At 32.1% G+C, this 26,006-nt stretch overlaps 1 protein-coding gene across 4 annotated transcripts in view; it reads right to left on the reverse strand.

Moving 5' to 3' along the window:
- The window catches only part of IMMP1L (inner mitochondrial membrane peptidase subunit 1), a 91,549-nt gene that overhangs the window by 33,525 nt on the left and 32,018 nt on the right, over positions 1-26,006 (reverse strand). For 3 of the 4 annotated variants that reach the window (XM_051964764.1, XM_051964767.1, XM_051964765.1), the window contains one exon: positions 21,987-22,103. The exons of the other annotated variant lie outside the window; for it this stretch is intronic. Coding sequence is in view for 1 of the 3 variants with exons in the window: in XM_051964767.1 (XP_051820727.1) it covers positions 21,987-22,019 (33 nt within the window). In the remaining 2 variants the exon portion in view is untranslated. The remainder of the gene's footprint in view (positions 1-21,986; positions 22,104-26,006) is intronic. 4 annotated transcript variants of the gene reach the window in all.

A 26,006-nucleotide genomic window follows, 5' to 3' on the forward strand; every position in this document is an offset into this window, starting at 1 on the left:
ACTCCACATGAATGATATCCTTGAGTACTGAAAGAAATGGAAGATGTAATTGCTAAGCCAATGTTAATTTTATATTTATATTTATATATATATTTTTTTTTAATTATTTTTTTTTAATTAGAGGGATTGTGGAGAAAAGGCAAATGTTCCCTTTTTAAATAAAATGGAGAATAAGGGTCTGCAAATTATAAATCAGTGAGATTGAGTTTGATTCCTGGAAAATGTCAGAACTTATTATTAAGGGGATGGTTATGAGTATTTAGAAAAGAAAGCAGTGATCACAAAGAATCAATATATTCACTTCAAAAAAGGTTCATGCCAAAATGAACCAAATTCATCTGAAAGAATAAAAAAATCTTAGAATTTCAAAAGAAATAATGAGAAATTATGAATGACATAATACACACATCATTTGTAGATTGTAATGCAATAAAAAGTATATTTGATAAGGGGTCATTAATATGAATAAAAAAGCAATTGGAGATTAAAAATATATTCCTAAATAACTGGCAGGTCAAAAAACAAATTATAGAAAAAAACCAGAATATTTCATCCAATGAGACAACCTATCAAAACTTATGAGAATTAGTTAAAACAATTTTAAAGAAAAAATTTATTTTAGTCATTTTATCAACAAAAAAAGCAAAGAACAAATCAATAAAATGGGCATGCAATTAAAAAGACATGGACAAATCAAAATTTCCCAATTAAATGACAGTAAAATTATGAAGATTAAAGACTTATTAAACTGAAAGATGACAGAACTGAAAAATAAAGCTAAAGAGCTGTTAAAAAGAACTACTTAAAAAATCCACTATCAAAAAAAAAGAAACTAAAGAAAACATAAATGAGCTCCCAGAGCAGAGCAGATTAAGAATCCCAAGTACCAGAAGAATTTATGAACGATTTCTATAACATACTGAAAGAAAAATTAATTCTAATACTACTTAAAACTTTTTGAAATGCCCTTTCAATCTCTCTGTGACACAAATATTATTTTGATGCCTAAAACAGGAAGAGAAAAAGTAAAAACAAACAAACAAAAAAACCTACAGACTTCTTTGCCTAATGAAAATGGATGAAAAAAGTAAAATATTTATCAAGTAGGCTATAATATGCTGAAAATATTATGCACTATCACTAGCCCAGGTTTCCACCAGGAATGCCATGTTGGTTCAGCACTAAAAAAAAAAAGCATCATATAATGATAAACTATGTAAATAATATAAATAATAAAAACATGATTCCATCAATAGATGTCAAAGAGACTTTGATAAAATCCAACATTTAAAACTCTGGAAATCAAAGAAATATATGTATTTATTTAGCTTTAATATCTCTGCTGACCTTCCAGTCTAACATCTCTGACTGCCTATTGTAAATCTTGAATTAGATATTCCACTGATACCTTAAAGTCATCGTGTCAAAAACTGAACTCAGTATCTTTCACTCTAACCCTTCTCTTCTTCTTAAGTTCTCTATTACTGCCCAAGGCACCTTTCCAACCATCCAGGTTCAAATTCTAGATGTCGCCTTTGACTCCTCAACCTGGCACTCACCACAGCCCTCCAGCCAATCCGTTGCCAAGTCTTGTCAATACCACCTTCACAACATTCTCTACCCACCCATTCTGGTGGATGCTGCCACCACTCTGGAACAGGTTTCATCACCCTACATTTGAACAACTGCAATACAGCTTTCTACACAGCCTCCTCAAATCTCTCTATCCCTCCCTCCCTCCATATCCAATCCATGACAAGTCCTATCAATTCTACCTTGCCAAAATACCCCCTTTCTCTCTGACATTCCCCCAGTCTGGTGCAAATCTTGTTTCCCCTTCCAGTGGCTTCTCATTACTTTGAGAACAGGAACTAATTTTTTTTTTTTTTGCCTTGCTTTTTATATCCACAGAGATTCACTTTATATCCACAATGTTTAACACACAGAAGTTTTTGACCAGACTTATTTTGCTTTTAAAAATTTTGCTCAATGGAAAAGGGCAAGCATGTTAGTTATAGGTTGGTTTTTTTGTTTGTTTTGTTTTCTTTTTAGAACAAAAGGTCTAGAATCTCAAGGGAAATAATGAGAAGATATATAAGTATAGTATGACTAGATTTCAATCTACATTATAGTAATCATCAAAATTATTTGAAACTAGTTAAATGAAATGATACAAAAGTAAATGTGTAGAACAGACTAGATAAGCAAGAAGCATAAACAACCAAAAAATAATATTTGATAAATCATAGACATAAACTTTTAGAGGACTTTCCAAATGATAAGACCTATTGAGAAAACTAGAAAAGCATTTTATCAGAAATTAGTTTTACATAAATATCTTAAATTAGTTGCCACAATCAACTCAAAATCTACATGTAACCTGGATACAAAAGATGACACCATTAAAAAAAAAAAAAACAGAAGAGATAAAATTAGATATCTTTCACATTAGAACTAAACCTAGGAGAGAATGTTTAACTAAACAAATGACAAAAGAGATGGAGAGAGACAGAGAAACAGAAACAGAAACAGAGACAGACAGACAAAATGGATGGTTAGAGAATTTTTCAAATTCTTACTATGTGTCAGGTTAGGTATTAGCCTTTTTACACCTCAAACCCACACTTCCTTCTTACCCCCACCAAATGTTGATAAAGAAACATTCTCATAAATAAAATAGAAAGTTTTGATTATCTAAATTTAAAAATTAATGTATAAATAAAATAATGACAAGATAATTAGGACATAAATGGAAGAAGGAAAATATTTGCAAAAAAATAAAACTGGAAAAATTCTGATATCCAAATTACAGAGAAAAATGTTCAAAAAATATAACCTGAAAAAACCAATCCCCATTTTATAAGTGACCAAAGAACAAGACTTTTTTTTTTGAAAGATGAATTGCCACAAATAAAGGATTCCATGAAAATATCATTCAAATCATGAATATTAAGATAAATTAAAATTAAAATAATTAAGGCTTTAATCTCATCTAATGGAAAATATGCAAATCAGAAAAGATAACAAAAGATAGGAACTGTCAATATTGTAAGTCTAGGAAAAAAACTGGTAAATTGGTGAATCTTTGAAGGTATCATAAAGTTGTCCCAAGATTCTTTATATCACTAGGAATTAAGCAAGAAAAGTGACTAAACTTTGCATGTCACTTTACCTAGCATTTTTCTTACTGGACCCATCACACAAGGAAGACAAAGATTTGAACAAGTATTACACTACAGACAGACACACATAGTATACCTGCACCTCCCCACCTCTTGTAGCATTTTAAAGTAGTTCTTTTTGAGGCAACAAAGACCTGGAAATAAACCTATCAATTGAAGAATGGATGAAAAAAAAAAAATGGTGTGAAAGTAATATTACTGTATAGTAAGGAAATATGAATAAATGTGGAATTCAGAGAAATATGGGAAGATTGGAATGAAATGAAGCAAAAGAGAATGAAAAGAATAATATATGCAATAACAATGTAAATGAAAAAATAATAAAAAGTAGATGGAATTTTTAACTGAAAAAAGCAATTAAGTTCTCAGGATAATAAAGTCTACCTGCCCTTTCATAGCAGAGAGCCAGAGACAAGTAGCACAAGATACTATATAACAACAGATGTAGTCTCTGTTAGTTTTTTCCCCTTGTTTTTATTTGTCAACAAGAAAGGTTCAATGGAGTAGAATGTGAAATCATAGTGTTGCAAATATAGTCTATAGATAGCAATAAAATGTATTTTTTTAAAGAATAGGTTGAATTATACTTTTCTTAATTGCTGTTTTGATAAAATTATTAAACAGGTATGTCAGGAAAATAATGTAGGAATTTACTTAAGACTTTGCTGTGTTATTGTTTGGTTACTCAGTCATGTCTGACTTTTTGTGATCCTGTGGCTCCAGCATACAAAAAAAATGCTGATGTGAGGTTTTTCTTGGCAAAGATACTAAAGCAATTTGTCATGTCCTTTTCCAGCTCATTTTATAAAAGGAAAGTGAGACAAACAGGATTAAGTGACTTGACCAGGATCATACAGCTAGCAAGTATCTGAGGTTACATTTGAATTCAGGTCTTCCTGACTCCAGGCCCAGTACTCTAGCCATTGAGCGTCCTACTTAAGATTTTTAGCAAAACATTCAATAAAGATGTAAAGACATAGATTTAAAGTACAGCTAAATAGATGCTACATATGATAAAACAAATGTAAGAGTATGTCATGTAATGAAGATGGGTTAGTAAATACTAAGTAAGGTCAAATCCTTAAATACTGAATTTACTGAGTTCTGAATTTACTAGATTACCTCTTATATTTAATTCAGTTCAATCATGGATTTTTTTAGTCTTCACAAAATGGCCTAATTTTAGAGCTGGAAGTGACTTCTCTGGCCATCCAGTCCAATCCACTACTACTCCAATATATACCCCAAAAGCAGGGATCCAGTCTCTACTTCAAGATCTTTAATAAAGGGTAGCCTATTACCACTTGAGAATACCCATTTGAGTTCTAGACAACACTAATTGTTCAGAAATTTTTCTTGACATTAAGCTTAAATTTACTCCTTTCCAACTTGTATTTGTGGCTCTAGGTTGAACCCTCATGGGTCCAACAGTTCAAATCTAATCCCTCTTCTATATGGCAGTTTTTCAAGAACGTTAAATACTCAACAGATATTTACTGGAATTCTAATATATGCTAGGCACTGCGCTAAATACTGTGAAGATCACAAAAGTGGAAAAGACATGGAACCTTTCCTTAAAGAGCTTATAATCAACAGGTCAGTGGTGGTTGTTCTAAACTAAGCAATGAACAGAAGGGTTTCAATGTAATCTAACAATATGAAATAGATTACAATAATTATCTGAAGTTTGAAACTCAACGTGAAAACCAAAATACATCACCCCTGAACCAATACTGACATATTTTAAAACTTATGTAGATTTAAAAATAGATTTCACATGTTGCAAATGAATGTGTGAATATTATCACAAAAAGAGATGAGGATTAACCAGCAGAAAATGAACTTTACCTGATATGCAAATTAAAATGAATATTTCTATTAACTAGGATTCCCATGGTTTCTTCTGTATATTGAGGAGCATGTACTTTATTGTTTGAAACGTAAAAGTGAAGAAAGGGTGAGAAAAAAACCCTAAAGTTTTGTAGAGATACCATCTTTGAGAATGAGGGAATTTAACACTAAGAACAAAAAAAATAGATATTGTATTTAGAAACTAAAATAGAGTACTTTTCTCCTGTTAGAAACAATGTATTAGTAGAGCATACATGAGCCATATGGCACTCATCATGAAAATACTATTAATACAGATGAAAAGCTGAAATTGGATTGTAAATCACTTAGTGCTTTGCCAAAATTCAAATCAGTCTGAGCTACTATACAATACTGTTTCCACTCAGCTAAAGACTACTTAAAAACAAAATGATGTTGTCTTTGTACCATCCAACATCATACAATAGTCCTGATTCATTGAGAAGACTTGTAATTAACTCCCAACTAGCACTCAATGGAACTATACAGCCTTTTTACCCCTCAAACCTACACTCCCCTTCTCACCCCCACCAAATGTTTATAAGGAAACATTCTCATAAAATTATCCAACTGATAGGTTAAAATGGAGCTTGATCTTTAAATGAAATATGAAAGTACTGTTTAAACGTCTTCTTTCTTTATGTTTTAACAAAGCCTCTTTTGAGGAACCCCTCCTTCTTTATAGAGATTGAGGCACTATGGTGTAAAATCCTATATTTACTCTGAAACACAACTGATGTGTTGCTTAGTTTACTGAAAGGCATTTTGCTTTCTTTGTGATACTTTATTACAAAGAAAGGTTCTAAAGGGTTGAAAGGAAGGATTTACATTTGGAAGATAAGTAAAAAATGTTTAAAAGATAGATATACCCTTAAAATTATGAATCTCATATATAGGAAAGATTAGAGGTGATGGTTAGACAGAAGAAAAACGACCCTTGTAAAAAATGAAACTTGAAAGTTCTCAAATTGCTTTCTATCTTTCTTCTTTAAAAATGGATCCAACCCTTAAGGGTACAGGAATTTTCCAGACAATATATATCTGATCATGGTCCTAGATAAAAGAAGTTCAAGTGTAATACTTAAGAGGTGTTGGAAAAGGAAGATTTGTATTAAAACTGGCAAAAGGAAAGCTTTTTTTTTTCTTCTCAGGGAATCACAGAGTATAGCTGTAGTCATAGTAATATCTGAACATATATTTAGGTACTTGGTTCTAATGCTGCAAGATATCACTCAGAGCTCTGCTGCTCTTCTTAAGAAGGCCATTAACCAACACACCTAATTATTTCCCAAGGAAATAAAGGGAAAAACAAATTAGTACTTTCTGCTCATGTATCCTCCTTTAATGCCAGTAAGAGATCCTCTCATTTATTTTATTTTTGGAGATAATCAGGATTAAGTGACTTGCCCAGGGTCACAGCCATAAATGTCTGAAGCCGGATTTGAATTCAGATTGGTCCTCCTGATTCCAGAGCTAATGTTCTATCCACTGTAGCACCTAGATGCTCCAAAGATCTTCTCTTTTAAAGGGGAAAGTATGTAAAAATTGTATTATAGATAGATAATAGAACAACAATTTCTTATAGTATGACATAAGCTACAAAATCAAATTGTATAATCTTTAGCCATATCAACATCTGTCTGTAATACAATATGCTGTTAAAGACTAAGGTAAAACCACACCATTTTAAGGGATACAATGTCTCATATAAAATATTTTTTGGTACAATGAGCACCTGTAACATGGAAATAAACTAAATAATTACTCTTATCTAAAATAAACCTAGAAAAAATAAAGGATTTTGTTCTAATTTACTTAATAAAGACATATCAAGTGACTACTACCTGCTATAATAGGCAATGGGCACAATACAAGAATAAAGAAACAATATATATCCCATCAGTAAATATAAAACATAAACAAATTAAATAACAATGTGGGAAATAGTTTTATTACATTGTTCAGAAAACTTTATTCTTTAGTTTAAATCTAACTTTCAGTGGTTTAAGAGATTGTTGAACTCCAGAATGTTACCCAGACCTCAATAGTAGAGATAGAGATAAGGAATTTCAGGTTCTCTCAGATTCTGAATCTATCTCAAACATTATGTTTTGGGTCCCTTTACCCAAGACTTATTTTGGGTCCATTCAAGCTTGTATTTTGAGTTCCCTTGCCTTTGAGCTTTATCCAAATTATACTGAATATTTATATTGACTGATATCCACCTCAAACTGCCTTGCTTTTAAGCTGCTCTCTCCAGTAGTTCTCATGCAGGTATTCTTGTCCAAATCCTATATACATTTCCAGAATGGACAAGAAGGAATCACACCTTTTCTCTGGCTCATTCTCCTGTACCAAAAAACCTAATAAATTTCTTTCTAAAATTTAGATTTTGGAATTTGTTCTTCATGAATGACAGTCATTTGGAAGGGATGGGGAGAGGCACAGTAATGAGAGTTATCAGAAAAAAAAAAAATCTCATGGAGTTGGCCAGGAGACCCTTGAGTTGGATTCTCAAGGAAGCTAGGAAGTCTTAAGATGGAATAAGAGTGAAATAAGGGACAATAACCTGTGCAAAAATACAAGCCAATATCAAATGATGTGTGGTCTCAGACACTTAACACTTCCTAGCTATGTGACTCTGGGCAAGTCACTTAACCCCAATTGCCTCAGCAAAAGAAAAAGAATAAAATGTTACATAACATCAATTACTTAAATGTTTCAAACCTATACTAAACTACTGAATCCTTTATTTTTTTATTATATTATATTAAATATTATATTTAGTAAAAAGAAAATTTAACTATGGAAAATCTTGGGGGTTTTAATATTACTATCTCACTACCTTTGTATAAAATGTTTTTTCAAAAGACATCAGAGAAAGAAAAAAATCCTTTTCCATCAACATTTTCAATTACATTATGTTGCCAAAATGATAAATAATTACCACACATAAATCATAATAAAACATCTTGTCACCCAGGGAATTATATATAGAATAACACAATGAAGGCGGCGAGGTGGCACAGTGAATAAAGCATAAGACCTGAACTCGGGAAGACCTGAGTTCAAATTTGACCTCAGACATTCACTAGCTGTATGACCTTGGGCCAGGCGCTTCATTTCTGTTTGCCTCAGTCTCCTCATCTGTAAAATGATAGTAACAGCCCCTTCCTCACAGGTTTGTCGTGAGGATCCAATGACATATCTATAAAGTAGTCATAACACGGTACTTGACACAGAGTTAAGCGCTATATGAATGCATATATATTCCATCTATCACTACTCAAAATGCATATTAAAAACAAATAGCTAAACTACAATCTTTACATCTACAGCCACTACAATTTGGTCAAATAATAGTCTTATCATTCATTGTAATCATAAATAATTATCTCTATTTGTGACAATTATTGCTTCATTTTGAATTGGAAGGTAAAGTAAATAAGAAAGGTACTGTAAATCTACTTCTCTTATGTTCAGTATTTATTATGCTTTAAGGAAAGCAAAATCTACATCTGGCAAAAATCAGACTGCACAATACAATACTTGTTTAATTTTTTCCATATACTCTTTCTCTTCATCACTTTATTTTTTTTTTGGGGGGGGGGGAGGGGAGTGTTGGGTGGGGGTTATAAAATTAATCACAGCTAGCAGGGTAGAAATCACTTTGAGCTTCATGAATGACATCCAAGAGATGGGAAAGGATTAGTTCTCAGTTGCTGCCAGTTATAGCGCCAGGTGGCTTTTTCTGCAGTGAAGGTGTTACCGATAATCCCATTACACTGGTACTAAATCTTGCAGACATCAAAATTATCACCAAGGTTCCTTTTCATCCCATCCTTTCCAAATGACTGGAAGTCGCTTCACCTGAAAGAAGTCAAATCCACATGCAGCTGCTGTTTTAGCAGTCAGCGGACTCCCTGAGAATGCCAATCGCGATCCAATTTTGCTGTGCTGGTGGCCCCCTATTCCCTGTCCAATAATACATCTGTTAAAAAATCCTACAGCTACAAATCAAGTTTAATCCTACCAGGGACCTCATGTTGGTCTTGTCTTCCAAAAAGGCAGCAGGTTCTGCTGTCTATCTCTGCTAGTGTCTGGGGAATACCCTTTAAATCCCAGCCCTACTTAGAAGAATAAGCTAAGGATCACAAAACATGACCTCAAAAACCCTGATATGACTATATTCTGACCCAGAGGCATTCATTCTAGGTGAAGATTAGAACTTTGCATAATAAGATTACACAGCAAGTGAATGATATCAAGGGAGTATCCATATGCACCCGCCTGGTTTTCTATAGTTAGCCTGTGCTCTGCAATATGCAGTGTAGAGGCAAAAAAGCTTGGTCTTTCTGGCTGAAATAAAATAGATTCACATAAATTAGTTGGCCATTTCCAGATTCCTAAATCCCCTATTACAACTTTTATTGACAGCTCCTGTGAGGATAGCACAAATGTTATTCTCTTTTTTATTCTATGCTTCTATAACCATCAGGCTCTGTAATTGAAACGTACATAGATTATGTGTAGAAATTAACATCTTGTTTGCTGTAATCTTAGATTACAATTGACTGTGTAAATAATAAAATTAGGAAATCAATGGATGGATTTATCATCTCCCAGGAACTAGTGGCATTGTTTAAAAGGTAGTTTAACATTCTGTGCCAACATTTTAAATGTAGTAAAGTCAGAGTAAGAAGTCAATAAAAAGGTAGATAAGTAAAAGAATATATCAAGCATGTGTAAAATATACAAATGTAATAAATATCATGTAGTTCCTCATGATTTGGAAATATAAAAAAAAATTAATGCTTCATGTCATTTTAATTTTATTATTAATAAAATCATATTTAAGTGGATAAATTCTATATTAACAGAAAAGTGGTTTGCACTTTTAAGGGATAGATATGCTTCTCATTCAATACATTACCATAATCTTCCTGATCTTTTTAACTTTCATATTTTTTAAAATTATTGAACCAATTCAAACCAAATGTATTTTCTATTTTGTAGCTCTTAACTAGCCATTTTAAGCATACCATTTAATTAATAAATTCCTGTATTTATAAATAACATGTAAACCATTTTACAATTCAGTTTTTGAAACTGCAGACAAATCCATGGAATTTCAATAAAATTTGTATCATGTAATACCTGTCTCTAAAAGACTACAAAATGTAGGCATAAAGCAAACAGGACATTATAAAAACCAAGATTTTAACAATATTTTTTTAAAAAGAAATTGAAAGGAGAGGGGAGATTTTATTATAAGATTTCAAAAAGAGATTTACTGAAGAATAGATTTCTTTTAAATGAGAAGTTCTGTCGCAGCACATTTAAATGTGATTCAATCACAAAAAATTTACTATGGATAGAATAAAGTGAAAAGTAGCTCATGCAATCATTCTATCATAATGACTGAATCTTTAAAAAAAAATATGAAATCTGGAGACAGTCAAAATAATTTTACAAATTAAAAAATGAATCACTAATAGAATTCTTTGAAGGAACATACCAGTTATGCCAATAGGAAATCCATAAAAAAAAAAAAAAAACTACAAATTTCTAACAAAACTTGTGAAACAATTTTTTTTAATCAATTAGGAAATTGTTATAAGGAGGAATAAGATATGTAAAAATATTCTAATTCTGTCATGTCATTTGCATTTCTTGACTCAATGCATCAGCTGGTTATAAGAATGGATCTATAGAACTTGCTATCCTCTATCCTAGCACTATACAATATTCACTGAATGAATGTACAAAATTTCTTAACATTAAAATACTCATTCCAGTGTCTAAATTGGACACATTCAAAAGTTACTTATGTATATTGCTTGTTCTCTAAAAGCAATATTAATAGTCCTTATTAAATTACCTTCCTGACAATTAAAAAAATTATATATATATTATATATTCCTATAATATAATATATAAAGTATATGGTTAAAGTAATATGGTTCCTAAGAATTAAATGATATACTCATATACATAATAGTTAAGTGATCTGACCTCAATTACACTTACTACAAAGTAAAATATTAGAACTAGGTCTTGGATTTAAGTGTTCTGCCTCCTAATCTAATACTCCTTCACCAAAAGCTTCAATTAAACTCCAAGCTATTTAAGGGGAGGGCTCTTCCAATTTTCATCTATATACTCCAAAATCTAATACAATGTGTGGTGTGAAGTAGATATTTTACAACCATTTGGTGATTTTTAGTTGGTGTATCTTAAATACTTCTAGAGTAGTGAAATATTTTTTTCAGAAAACTAAACTACTTAAATGTACCAATGAACTTAATTCTAAACATCTAACAAATTGTATATTCAAATTTAACATTTAAATCTATGTACTTGATTTCTTTCTGAATTTCACTGATGCATCTTGATTTTTAACCAAATAACCACCATTATTTCCCACTATGCATAACTAATCTATATGAATCCTTCCTAGTAATGAAGAAAAAAGCAATTAAACAAAACTGATCAACACATTGATAGTATGCAATGTCACATTTGTAATCCCTACTACTCCAACTAAAAGGAAGCATGTTTCTTGGTTTCTAAATATTAAATTTAATTCATTTATTAAAATAGCCAGGGAAAGATCTCTGGAAGTTTGGATTGTCCCTGTGTGTAAGAATAATGGAAAGACATAATCAAAATTTACACAGTAAGAGGAAAGTCTGGAAAACTTGGTGATCCCTCCTTAACCCAACACTCGTAAGTATATCAAGATCACAGATTGCCTTCTTTAGTTATCAAAGTAATTCACTCTTCAATAGTCTTATAAACCCATGTTAGCCATTCAGACTTTAAATAGCATTTTGTTTTGTACCTCTTCCTAACACAGCTACCACCTTGAGGCAGGCCTTTATCACCTTACGCCTAGACTAATGCCAAATGTTGGTCTCACTGCCTCATCTCTCTACAATACCCTTCACTAAGCTACTGGAGATATGTACCTAAATTTCAGGCATGTTTCCCCTATGCAATAAACTGGCTTCCTATCACTTCCAGGAGCAAATATAAATCCTGTATTTGTTATTTAAAGCCCTTTACAACCTTTTCCCCTCTGTCATACCACTCTTACAATTTCTTCCTTTCCCCATGGTCTATCATCTAGTTTCACAGGCCCTCTTATTGGTCCTAGAATCTAACACTTCATCCCTCGGGATTCTATGTTTTCACTGGCTGCTTTCCAAGCCTGGAATGCTCTCCCTTTTGATCTCTGGCTTCCTTCAAGAGTTAGTTCAAACCCTTCCTCCTCCTGCTACTCTCTTCCACCATTCATTCTACTTGTAGCATATGTCTATTTTGTAGGCACAAAAAAACTTTTTAACAAGATGTCCTGGCCCCTGCCTTAGCTCCACACAGGTTCTCCACTTTAGAAAAGGTGTCTCCATCAACTGTGTCTTCATTCAACTCCACTCCTGAAAGTAGATTTCCTCCAGGAAGCCTCCCTCTTTACTTCCAATCACAAAGCCCTTTTTATATGCATTTTCATATCAGAATGCAAACTACTGTCTTTCTTTCAGTTTGTATTTGTATTCCCAACACTATGCACTGTGCTAGGAACATACATTGGGTTGGAAGTGCTTAATGCTTGGTTTCTTAGACTTAAAGTTTTCCCCCATAAAGAAAAACATAAACTCCTTGAGGGCAAGGACTATCCCTGTTCCCCACTAGAAAAGAATGAGTAATTAATATAACAAATGTTCTCTCTGTACTGAATATTAAAGCTATCTATGCTTATTTCTGATCCTTTCCCAGACTCTCAACTCCTTGAGACTAGGAATCTCTGTAACTTCATACAATTACATACACAGGTACTTTAAAAAAAAAAGTTTATCAGTTGACTGAAAGTAATCTCAACTCTTCTGTTAGGGATTTCAAGGCTTTGTATAAATCTAGTTCCAAATTCTCATTATGCATTATCAGTATGAAAACTTAATTAGAAGTTTAAATGCCAATGGGGGAGACAAAAAGTACATATATGAATATAAAACATTTTTAAAGTGCAGTATAAAACATAAAAAAAATTCAAACATGTACAAATAAATACAAATATATACTAATTAGTTAATTTCAAAAATGGAGAGGAAGACTCTAGCAGTTGAAGGGGGTCAGAAAAGACCTTATGGAGAAGACGATACTTGAGTTGCCTTCCTTTGAATCAGCAAAACTGGTCTTTTTTCTATTTTTCACAGACTGCACAGCAGATCCTATTCCCATCTCTGTGCCTTTGCAGTAGGTGACTCTGTGGAACTCCCTTCTCACTTCCACTTCTAAAAATCCTTATCTCCCTGACTTTTAAGATCTACCACAGGCAACATCTTTTATAAGTAAGCCTTTCCTACTCTCCTCAAATGTTAGTTCCCTTACTCCCTGTATTTAATTTTGTATTTAATTTTAATTTGTTATATACTTAGATATGTATATGCTTTTACTCTCAATAAAATAATTTCCTTGAGAACAGACAATACTTCATTCTCATGTTTGTTCCTTTAACATCTAGCACATTAGCACTTAAGAAATGGTTGCAGATGAGTGAAGTGAGCATAACCAAGAGAACCCAGAAACAACAAGATTAAGTGATGATCAACCCTGATGGACTAGGTTCTCAACGTGGTGATTCAAGGCAATGCCAATAGACCTGGAATAGAAAATGCTATCCTTGTCCAGAGAGAGAAGTATGGAGGCTGAACGTGGATCAAAGCACAGTATCTTCACCTTTTTGTTTGTTTGTTTTTTCTTTCTAGAAGTTTTTTTCTCTTCTGGTTTGATTTTTTTCTTGTACAACATGGCAAATATGGAAGTATGTTTAAAAGGACTGTACACATTTAATCTGTATCAGATTATTTGCTGTCTTGAGGAAGGGGAGGCAAGGAAAGGAGGGAGAAAAATTTGGAACCCTAAGCCTTACAAAAATGAATGTTGAAAACTATCTTTACATGTATTTGGAAAAATAAAATATTATTGAGAAATGAATGCAGATTGCTGATTGATGACCTCTGTCAATGCATTTAGAATGAAAATGATTAACCTTTGAAAGATAAACAATAACAACACTAGTTTTAGCAGAAAATGAAAAAAATGAATTATCAACATTTATAAAATGTGTTACTTATACCCATTTAAAACAGATACAAACTAAAATTCAAAGAGTAAAAACAACCTACCTTAATTGTCAGAAAATGACTCAAACCCAGATCTTCTAATCTAGTACTCTTTTCTTTATACCCCAAAAGTTTAAAATGCTTAAATTTGAGATATAACACCTATTGTTATTGATATTGTCATTGTGATTTAAGTGATGTAATGAATCTTAAAAACTCTTGTTTTCTAACATATTAGAAGACAAGACTTTTCCTTTGCTTTTGCAATATTATGGCAGCACTGCTTTTACAATATGAACATAACTGATGCAGCAGCATGGTAATTTAGTGTCAGCAGACCTGGGTTCAAATCCCAGCTCAGGCATACCAAAATGAGTGACAATGGATGAGGTGTCTAACCTCTCTGTGCTTCAATTTCCTTATACGAAAAAATAAGATAAAAATCATTGTACTGCCAATCTCACAAAACTAGTTTGGGAAAATGCTTTGAAAAATTCACCATGTTATATAAACATAAATTGGTATTACTCTATGTTACTGAGAGGTAATGTGGCTGAGTAGATAAGAGACCCAGGAAGCCCCGAGCCCAAATCCTGCCTCCGAAACATAACAGCTATGTGCCAAGGAGCAAGCCCTTTAGTCTCAATGCTCTACGCTACCCTGTAACATTCTAACTTGCAGAGGTGTGGCCTGCATTGGCCCAGAGTACTTCCTCACTGGAAGTTAGCTCCCTGACCTATTCCAATGGCATGACAGGTCTGCTCTCTATCCTTTTCCATGAGTATTAGAATTATGCATGTAACAATTCAACCCTTGAAAACTAACATCAAATTTAAGGGGGGGAAAAAAAAGGAAAGAAAAAGAACAGTCTAATCATGAGTAGGATTTTATTTGTGGAAATAACTGAATGACACATACATATCATAAAAATAATTTAATAAAACTAAATGAACCTCTATAACTAATAGGAGAAATGAAATCGGGAGTCATATAGAAAACCAAACTATTATGATACATATCTAACATATAATAAAGAAAGCTGAAAACCAGTGTTATTTCATCCTCATTTCTTAATTTACTTCCTTTGCTTAATGACAGAATGATTACACAGTCACAACTGCCATTTACTCAAAAAAATTTTATAAATAATGCTTCTGAGGATTTTCTGTCAGATTATTAACAAAGTATCTTAAAGTTTTAAGGGAGATATGAATCTATAGGATTTGACAAATTTCAAAAATCCCAATATGGATGAAGGTAAGCCTAGAATACAAACCCTGATTTCTGCAAAAATCTTGCATAAATGTTTTGGTATTACAAAACATTAAAATAAAGTCTATATGGATAAGATTAGGTAGCCAGTGAGGTTCTTTCTACCTATAAGATTTGGGATAAGATATTAATTATAAGCCAAAATTAGTTCCTAAAAATATTTTTATATTGAAATACAAGATTGTCTTCTAATTCCTTTTCATTATGTCCTCATTAACAAATCAATTAATGAAATAAATTAGTCAAGCACCAACCACAGGAAAACTATAAACAATTTTAAAAACTGAACATTTACCTATTTACCAAATGTAATTTGAGAATTACACATATAATAAACTTAAAAGATTTATTTACATTAGTAAATACCAAAGTTTGTACCACCACTTTGATTTTTTTTCTCTCCCCCCTTTCACCAACACTATTCTAATACATGCAATAATATTTAGGATTTCAAATCATGGAAGAGTTGCTTTTTTATAACTATTGTTTTACAATAATTACCTGAAATGGTCTCAAGACTCATTTTAAGTATGATAGGAGAACAAAATTTAAATTAATAAAGCTATTTCATTAATGCCTAGTTTTAAAAATTTCTATAAATTCTTTCCTTCATATGGTTACAAGTATTAAAAGGAAAAAAAAACTTTCTAAACATCAATAGATGAGTGCAATGATATTCAGTCTAAGTTAATCCCCAGACATCCAAATCCATGAATAAAAATTCATCAGTTTTAAATACACTGAGCCTATTAAGCAAGAACAAAAGCATATGCACAAAAGAGCTTTTAATATATTTCAAAGCCCACAAGAGCCATGGTCTCATTAAAATTATAAATTACACAAACATGGAATGAAGATTCAAACTGCAGTGCAGCTAAGCAGATTACAGAAAACCCCGCGTTCCATATGATAACACACCATGGCCCTCCCAGATGGGGGCTTGGAACAAAAAGGCCATCACCACAGCTAGGGAAAACCTCCTTGTGATCTCTGGTTTCTGTTCAGCAGATGACAGCCAAATAATATGTTGATTATTCTGTTTGTGCTGCTAAGCTTGTAAGATGGAATAAAAGCGATATGATCTATTGTGAACCTGATGCTAATGTGTTGCTCCACTCATAAATAATATACTGAATTTATTTTGGAACTATCTTTTATCTGATTTTCAGTTTTTAAATGCATGAACTAAAATAAAAGCCAGCATAAAATATTGTTATTTAATTTGATGTTTTAAGTCAAAAATGCTGCTGACATAATAATAGGTGAGGAAATCCAAGTACTTAGTAAAAAGTCACACACAATCACCTCTTTCAATTTTTACATAGAGATGAGACACCAAAATCACCTGAAATGAGAAAATTATTCAAATGATAAAATTCAAATGAAAAAAAAAAGTATGCAGTGACAGACAACAAAAATCATATATGCTACTGAAGACTGACAATGAACAAAATGCCAAAACAAAACCACTTTGTACATTGCAAGGCAAACAGATTACTATACTATATGAACATTATGATCTTTACTAAGCCTAGAAGGAATAAAATGAATGCTATTACTGTATATGTACATATATGTATATATGTATGTATGTATATACAGTTTACATACAAATGAATGGACATGCTGAAAACTTGTTAAAGAAGATTCATTCAGTGTAAGAAATTCTGATGAAAGGTAAAATACAACAGCTCGAATGAAATTTGCCTAGTAGAAGCAATTAGAAACATTTAGCTGATAAATACTTTAAAAGATTTTGTTTCCTAAGTCGAGGTCTGTATGTGATTAGTTATCTTGGAAAGTCTCTTTGGCCAACTTTTTTCCTCCATGGAAGGCAGGATGGAATGGTAACCAAAGAAGGAAGGAAGGAAAAAGTGAATCACTAATATACCTTGGTTTCCACAGTATCAAAAGGCTAAGTCACAGGAATATTTTCCTCATGAACCTATTAACAAATCTCTCTTCTATAGCAGAGCATTTTTGAAAGTCAACATGGAAGAGAGTTGGCCTCAGAGTCCTAGAAAGTAATTGGAATGAAACCTTGGCAGTACATGCAATCATAATCAAATCAACAGAGCCTCAGTTTTTTTTCACCTAAAAATGGAATATAATACCTATATAAGCATGGAAGAAAAACACTGTGTACTTTAAAGTCCAACATTAACTTGAGTCTTTATTACTTGGAGAAATTTACTTAAATAACATATTTGAGCCAGCTTTCAGGAAGTTAGAGTTTTTTTCAAAAAGGAATGAATATGAATTGGTCAGTCAAATGTTCAAAAGCTTAAAGTATTTGAAAAATTAGAACATTTGCTTTTATACTATTTATAGCTTTCCTAAAGACTTTTATATCCATGGTGATGATACAAGTCATATTTTTCTTTGAATTAGTTATCCGTACATTTCTACTACCCTCCAAAATAATTTATACACAAAACCACACACACGCATACATGCACAAACATGCACACACACTCATGCATTTAATGAAAACAGAGGCCAAGAAAAGAAAAAATTTGTTCCTTAAAGCAACCATTTTTTAAATTGGATGAAATTTTTCTGTCAGTTAACATAATAATATATTCTAAACTTATCCTTTCTTGGTTGTTTATATGCTAGACTGTTATATTATCTACAATAATGCTTTTATACAACCAAAGGATATAAAAAGGAACTTAAGAGAAAAGAAAGCATTTTGAAGGAAATTTCTAGCAGAGTAACTGGCTGTTTTACTCATAAAATCCAGATGAATTCTAAAATATCCAATTCAAATATAATGAACCTAGGTTATAAAATCTTTACTTTAAAAAAAAAAAAACTAGCTTGACATGGTAGCTCTCAGCTATAATTCCAGTTATACTAAGGCAGACCAGTAGGGTAGCAGATCTCTGCAACTCAGGAATCCCTGGGCTTTTATTGTGGTTATTATTGTTCAGCTATGTCCAATTCTTTGTGATCCCATTTAAGCTTTTCTTGGCAAAGACAGTGGAATAGTTTACTATTTCCTTCTCTAGCTCATTTTACAGATGAGGAAACTAAGGCAAACAGGATAAAGTGATTTCCTCAGGGTAATACTACTAGTCAGTGTTAGAGGCCAGATTTGAACTCAGGAAGATGAGGCCCAAAGCTCCACCTATTGTTCCAAGTGAACTAATCTTATTAAGATACCCCATACAAAATTCAGCATCAATATGGTGAGCCCTTGGGAAGCCACCAGGTGGCCTAAGGCAGGGCAAACTGGTCCAGGTTAGAAATGGAGCAGATCAAACCCCTGTGCCAATCAGGTTGGTGAGTAGTTCCTGTACTTCCAGGATAAGTGAGATAGAGAGATCAAAGTTACCCCCTCTAAAAAAAAAAAAAAATCTCTAGTTAAAAGTTTAAAAAATGTTAGAGGAGAGTATTTTCTTTACATCTGAAAAATCTTTTTCATGTCAATTAAAAAAAAAAAAAAAAAACCTTCACTTTATTAAAGCAGCCATTTTCCCCCAGGAAAATTCTCATCCATTTGCTTGACTTTTTAAAAAACCAAATAGGCCTCCCCCCAAAAAAATCTTTATAATGAGACAGTATGATCAATGCTGTGTCTGTTGGCCCAGAAATAGTACTTTCTTTTCAAATGTTGGTTGTGAACTATTACCAAAAGATTTTTTTTTTTTTTGCTAATTCATGTTCAGGACTTTATAGGAAGTGGGACAACAAACATATTTTACCTTTTTCAATCACAAAAGTTTTTCTTCCTCTTATTTTCAATGTCAACTAAGTTCTCAGTTAAATTTTACATTTCTAAGTCCTACTCCCAGATTGTTCAGTGATATGTGAGCAATTTAGAAGAATCTGCAGCTAGTAATGTGAAATAAAAATTAATAATATCTATTTTATAAAGTCAGAGATTTGGTCTTCTAAAAGTAGGAGCCCATCAGTATATTCAATTCATATATGAATGGAGATATAATACTCTACTTATCCATAAGACAGACTAATAACCTTTATCATCTGAAATATTACTGTTAGCCTGGAAATTTGTGCAATGGTCTTTTAAATGACTAAGAGCTTCCATAAAACTCAAGGTCACGACTTATATCAATTTTCTTTTTTCACATTGTATAAAATAAGACAAAAGATTAGGTGGTATCGGGCACAATGATAGCAAAAATAAATGACATATTATAATAAATAACAGGGAAAAATTCTATAAAGGAAGACAGAAACTTCAAAAATGGAATACTACATAGTCATTTAGTAAAGGAGAACATCTCAAACTAATGAAAACTCATCATTAATAACAATTATTATCTCTCAATAACTACTATTGATAGCTTTGAATTATCAAAAAAAGGTGTTGTTATTTTCAATACATTTCAATACAAAGAACGAATGGTAAAATACATTTTAGAAACAATCCAATAAAAATTAATAGTTGATAGATCTGCTAGGTAAAAAATTAAACTTGGTTTTAAAAATTCATATAATATATCATTTCTCAACAATTTCAAATTAATGAGATGCTAACAATAACTCACAAGACATCATTACATATTGATTTCATATCAATATGCTGAACAATATCCTGAAGCTATAGTCCTTATGTTGGAAATAGTTTTTTAAAAAAGAGAGAAAACTACATATATAACTGGGACCATCCTTTAAGTGTGACAAACTCTTAAGTAGATAAAATGAATAATTGGAAGCAAAATCATTCTGAGGGGCTTCTATCATGTTGCAATATCTTCAAAAGCACATTAGATTAATGGCCTAAGTAACTCTGTGAACTGAATTCATTCTTATTTCAGAATTTGTCAACCACATTTTCATATCTCTCTTAGATGACAACTTTCTCTTATAATGAAATCTAATTTTAAATTTGAAACTATAAAATCCTATTCTGAGTACTGCTATGTAGAAGAAATCAGGCAATGGAATAAAATAAGTATTTGTTATATTAAGCTGTTATTTGAATACTTAAATTATCAATATCTTACTAAATAACAGGATCATAAGATTGGGAAAACCTTTAAAGAATAACATTCATAAAGGATTATATAAATCAAACCATCAAAGGGTATAGGTATATTCAGTAATCCTAATCTTAAATAATTAAGGAAAAGAAAGATTTCTTTGTAATCTTTTCCAGTATTCAACAATTGTTCTGATCAGAAAATATTTCTTGACAAATCTCTCTTATAGGAGTTTAAGCCTATTTCAAATGTCATTAAAAACAGATATGTACTAAACTATGTAAAAACTACTCAGATGCCTATTTTAATATAAAAATATATTAAAAAGTAGAAAACACAAACTTTTCTCAAAATAATAGCTACCACATATTTCATTAATAGAGAAAGACCTATCCTCCTTATTCAAAACTAGTTTTTTTCCCCCTTATTATACATTTAAAATTTTCAAAATTTGAGGTATTTATTGGATTTTCTGGATTTCTGAACTGAAGCAACAAATCATCAGGTCCTGTTTCCTAAAGTGCTCATTTAGAATGATCTTGCCAAAACATGCCTATAAAGAAAAGATGAAATCTTAGAGGGGAAAAAAAGGAACTGAAATCCAGATAGACTTTGGTTTATTTATTTTGCTTCTTTCATGAAAAAAAACAAGTTAGTTTTAGATAATTTAATACAAAAAATTGCCTTCACATTAGTATTTTCAAACGGTTAATTATGAGTTTTTACAGACAAGATTGTACTCACATGGCATTTTGTTGCTCAAAATGGGTGGAAATATACTTTTAAAAGGAGTAGTTTTGTACATTTTAAGTGAATTTAGGACATGGGAAAACAATGTAAAAGTGTGGCAGGTCAGCAACAGACCCTACAGTTGTTCTCCAACCCATAGTCACTTTATGTAAATACAGTTCATTGCACACAGTAGACAACATGATAGCCAAATTATAGGGTGGACATATAAAACAAGCCACATTTAAAGTCATACTGCATTAAATGGAACACAGGATGTCTCATTCAGAATAGGTTCCATTAAAGTAGAAATTCATTATTGTGAGCTCTTTTGAAAATGTCTACCCTGGATAGACACAAAGCAGAGGAGCCCAAAACTATTATAAAAGAGCTTAAATAAAATGTGCATATATTCAGAAAAAATTTCATACAGGAACCTAAGACATATACTAAAGCTTTCAAAGTATATATTCTATTTGGGGATATTTTTAATAATGAAAAATGAAGGTTAAAGTTCTTTATTGCATCAGTAACAACACCATCATCACCATCACAACTACTAGCAAAAAATTTATGGCAACATATTAATACCAGCAGTGGAGCATCACAATGATTATAGAGTGACATCTTTTTTCTACTGATCTTTTTATGATTAGGGCTAAGGACCATAAAAATGTGTCCAGCTGGCTAGTTATTTGTTGTCCATAAAATGCCACTTCTCACTTCAGGAAATGCCTTAATGTCCAGTAGGGTGCAGTATTATAGCATCAACAAAACCTAAAGGGAACATGGAACCAATTAACAAGGGAAGAAGCACATGGTGCCGCAAATGGGAAAGGAAAAGGTGCTCTTACCTTCCTATCCCTAAAGCCAGCTCTATTATACATTCAGTTCTTATGGTGGTGTCTCCAAAAAACCACATGCTAAAGCTTTCTCAAAACATAGGTAGGCAATCCATAATTTCAGGGAATCTAAAACAAGGAAAGTAAAATTATGATAAAATTAATTTTACAATAATATAGTTATTTTAAATAAGTTATTTTTGCTTGCAGAGCAGAACCAATATATAATATTGCTGATAATTCACAAAAAACCAAACATTGATTTGTGTCTCTCTACCCCCAACCCTTTACTACTTGTCAGCACATAATACCCTAGAAATACATAAAAGCAAATAAAAATATAAGCAACCTTGAAGGGAAAGGGATTTCCTGATGGAATTGAAGAAATCCTGAAAGGAGTAATGTTCCTAATATATCACCAGAATTTCGGCTGACTGATAACAAATCTTACATAAGAGATGACATATAGGATAAATTGTGGATAAAAACAAATTTGTATTTAAAAATGCTGTATATTTATTTATATTTATATTATATTTTAAAATAACGTCCATTCTTGGAAATACCTGCTATCAACAAGCTAAAATAACTATTTTTCCTTACTGAACACTTATAAACTGTAAAAATCTGATATAATGATAAGGTGGTTGTAGTTGTTGTTAGTTCCACAATGATAGTAAAAACAACAACAACTATTATTCCCAAAATAGATTTCATACCCGATGAAGGTTCAAATGTCAATTATCCACTTTAGCAGCAAATGTTAGTTTAGATAAATCACATAACACATTTACTACTATGTATCCATCAATAAGTCAAAATGTATTCATCAATGAAATGGGAATGATATTTATTCTATTCTACTCCCAGGGGTCATCATGAAGAACCGATGAGATAACAGATATGAAAACATTTTGAAAATTGTAAAGTACTATAAAATATAAAGTAATAACTATCACATGATTAAGAAATTATCTGTCATTACCACTGCAATGGTAAATTACTTATTAATATTTTCATTTTACTTATGGCCACAATGGTTACTTTGCTTACTAATGCTATTCATTACTATTAAAATGATTAAAATGGTTATGAGTGGATTTTTTTATTTGTGAGAACTTAAGAATTTACAAAGGGCTTCCATGCCTGATTTTCCCAATCTTGGGAGAACACTGAAGCAGGTACTGTGATTTTCATTTTATGGAAGAAGATAAAAAAAGTGATTTGCCCACCATTTATGTTAGGTAAGAGTCTTGAACATGAGTGTTCCAGAAACTTTTCAGTAAAATCATAGGGTTATGTAACATATTAAAGAGTATGCTTATTTTCTGTATTAGAGGTAACAGGCTGCCTAGTGGTTAGTGTGCCAGGTTTGGAATCAGACAGACCAAAGTTCTGGTCCTTAGATACTTGCTGACTGTGGGACCTCAGGCAACATTTTTTACTTAATCTATTTCAGATTCCTCATCTGTAAAAGACAACACTAGCATACTAGTGCTATTGTGAGGATCACGAGAAATGATATTTGTAAAGTGCTTACCATGAGATCTGACACACAGTAGATGTTATATAAATGCTACTTGTTGCTACTATTTAACAGAAATTTTTAACCTAAGGCTTGTGACTCTTTTACTATGAAATATTTTGATGACAACATTTTATTGTAATTTATTTCCTTTGTAAAAGAAATGTCTTATTTTATGCATTTTAAAATACTATTATTTGAAGAGATCTGGTGGCTTCCTGAGATTGTCCAAGAAGTCCATGTCACACAAAAAAGTTAAGAAATCTGGAACTGCACTCCTGAGTCTATATCCCAAAGAGATCATAAAAGAGGGAAAAGGATCCACAAGTGCAAAAATGTCAGTAGCAGCAAGAACAGGAAATTGAATGGATGCCCATCAGTTGGGGAACTATAATATATGAAGGTAATGGAATATTATTGTTCTATAAGAAATGATGAGCAGGATGATTTCAGAAAAGCTTGGAAAGACTTATATGAATTAATGCTAAGTGAAGTGAACAGAAACCAGAAAAACATTATACATAGTAATAGTATAATTATGTGATGTCTTACAATGATAGACTTGGCTCTTCTCAGCAATGTGGGGATCTAAGACAATTCTAATACACTTGAGAAAGAAAACGCCATCTACATCCAGAGAAAGTACAATGGAGACAATGTGGACTGAGGCATTCTATTTTCACCTTTCTTGGGGATGTGCTTTTTCTTTCTCATGGTGTTTTCCCTTTTGGCCTTATTTTTCTTTCAACACATGATAACTATGAAAATGTTTAAAATGACTATACATGTATAACCGAATATCAGAATGGCTGTCTGAAGAGGAAAGAGGAGGAAGGAAAAAAAATTGAAACTCAAAATCTTATGAAAATGAATGCTGAAGCAAGATTATATGATGATCAATTCTGATGGACATGGCTCTTTTCAACAATGAGATAATTCAGGCCAGGTCCAATGAATTTGTGATGAAGAAAGCCACGTATATCCAGAGAGAGGACTGTGAGAACTGAGTATGGATCACAACATAGCATTTTCACTCTTTTTGTTATTGTTTCTTTGCTTTTTGTTTTCTTCACTTATTTCCTTTTTGATCTGATTTTTCTTGAGTAGAAATAAGTATAGAAAATTTGCACACATTTTTAACATGTATTAGATTATTTATTGTCTAGGAGAGGGAGTGGAGAAAAAGGAGAGGAAAAAATTTGGAACACAAGATTTTGTAAGGATGAATCCTGAAAATTATTCATGCATATGTTTTGAAAATAAAAAGCTTTAATATTTTTTTTAAAAAGAAAAAAATTAATGTTGAAAACTATTTTTACACATATCTTTACATCCTCATTTTTACATGTATTTGGACCAGTAAGTTGACCAGATTGGTTGGCTGTTGTTCTTTCTTCTTAAAGAGGATCAAGACGACATTATTATGTTGGGGTCAAAGTACAGTGTGTCAGACTGTGGCTGAGTAGACCAGTATAAACTCAGAAGGTCCTACTACAGGTCAGGCACAAATAGTCCATATGAACACCTCACATGAGTATATCTCTAAATTCACACATCTTAAAAAAAAAAAAAAAAAAAAAAGATTTACTGCAATTCTTTGCTCACAGAGTACAGCACTTTCTTCAATGTGGGCAAACCAGGTTTGATGGGCCTGTCATTATCTCTTATGTCTCATAATACCAAAGTTCTTCAGAAACCTTGAGAATGTCCTTGTATCAGTTCTTCTGACTCCATGTGAATCCTTGCTTTATGCAAGTTCTATGTAAAACAGACTATTGGAGTAAACATAATCTTGGCATTCAAACAACAAGGCCAGACCATCAGAACTGTCCTTCTCTGCAGTACAGTCTGAATACTTGGCGATTCAGTTAGACAAAGGACTTCAGTGTCCAGTACTTTATCTTGCCAGCTGATCTTCAGACTCTTCCTTAGACAATTCAAATGGAATCCACTCATATTATAGCATGGTGTGGGTACATTACCCAGGTTTCATAGGCATACAATAAGGAGGTCAGCACAATAGCTCTATAAGACCTTTATTCTGCAAGTCACTCCAATAGCTCTTCCCTTCCATATTTCCTTCAGAGCCTTTCAAACATGGAGCTAGCTCTAGCAACACATATGTCAATCTCATTATCTATATGTATATCCCTGGAAAGAATACTGTGAAAAGAGGTGAACTTATTCCACAGAAATTCCACAAAATTTCTTGAGTTGCTGTAATCAATGGTTTCATGTATAGATGGTGTGGTGCTGACTGGTAAACAATCTGTTTTCTTGGTATTAATTGTTAGGTCAAAATTAGCACAAGTAGCAAAGAACTGATCTATACCCTAATTGCATTTCAGCCTCAGAGACTGCATTGAGTGTACAATCTTCTGCAAACAAAAAGTCATATAACCAAATTTCCCTCCACTTTAGTCTTGGCTTGTAATTTTTTAAGTTAAATAATTTACCATCCGTGTGGTACCTGACTTTGATGTTTTTTTCATCTTGCTGAAAGCATC

The sequence above is a fragment of the Antechinus flavipes genome, chromosome 6, assembly GCF_016432865.1.
Source record: "Antechinus flavipes isolate AdamAnt ecotype Samford, QLD, Australia chromosome 6, AdamAnt_v2, whole genome shotgun sequence".
Lineage (NCBI taxonomy): Eukaryota > Metazoa > Chordata > Mammalia > Dasyuromorphia > Dasyuridae > Antechinus > Antechinus flavipes.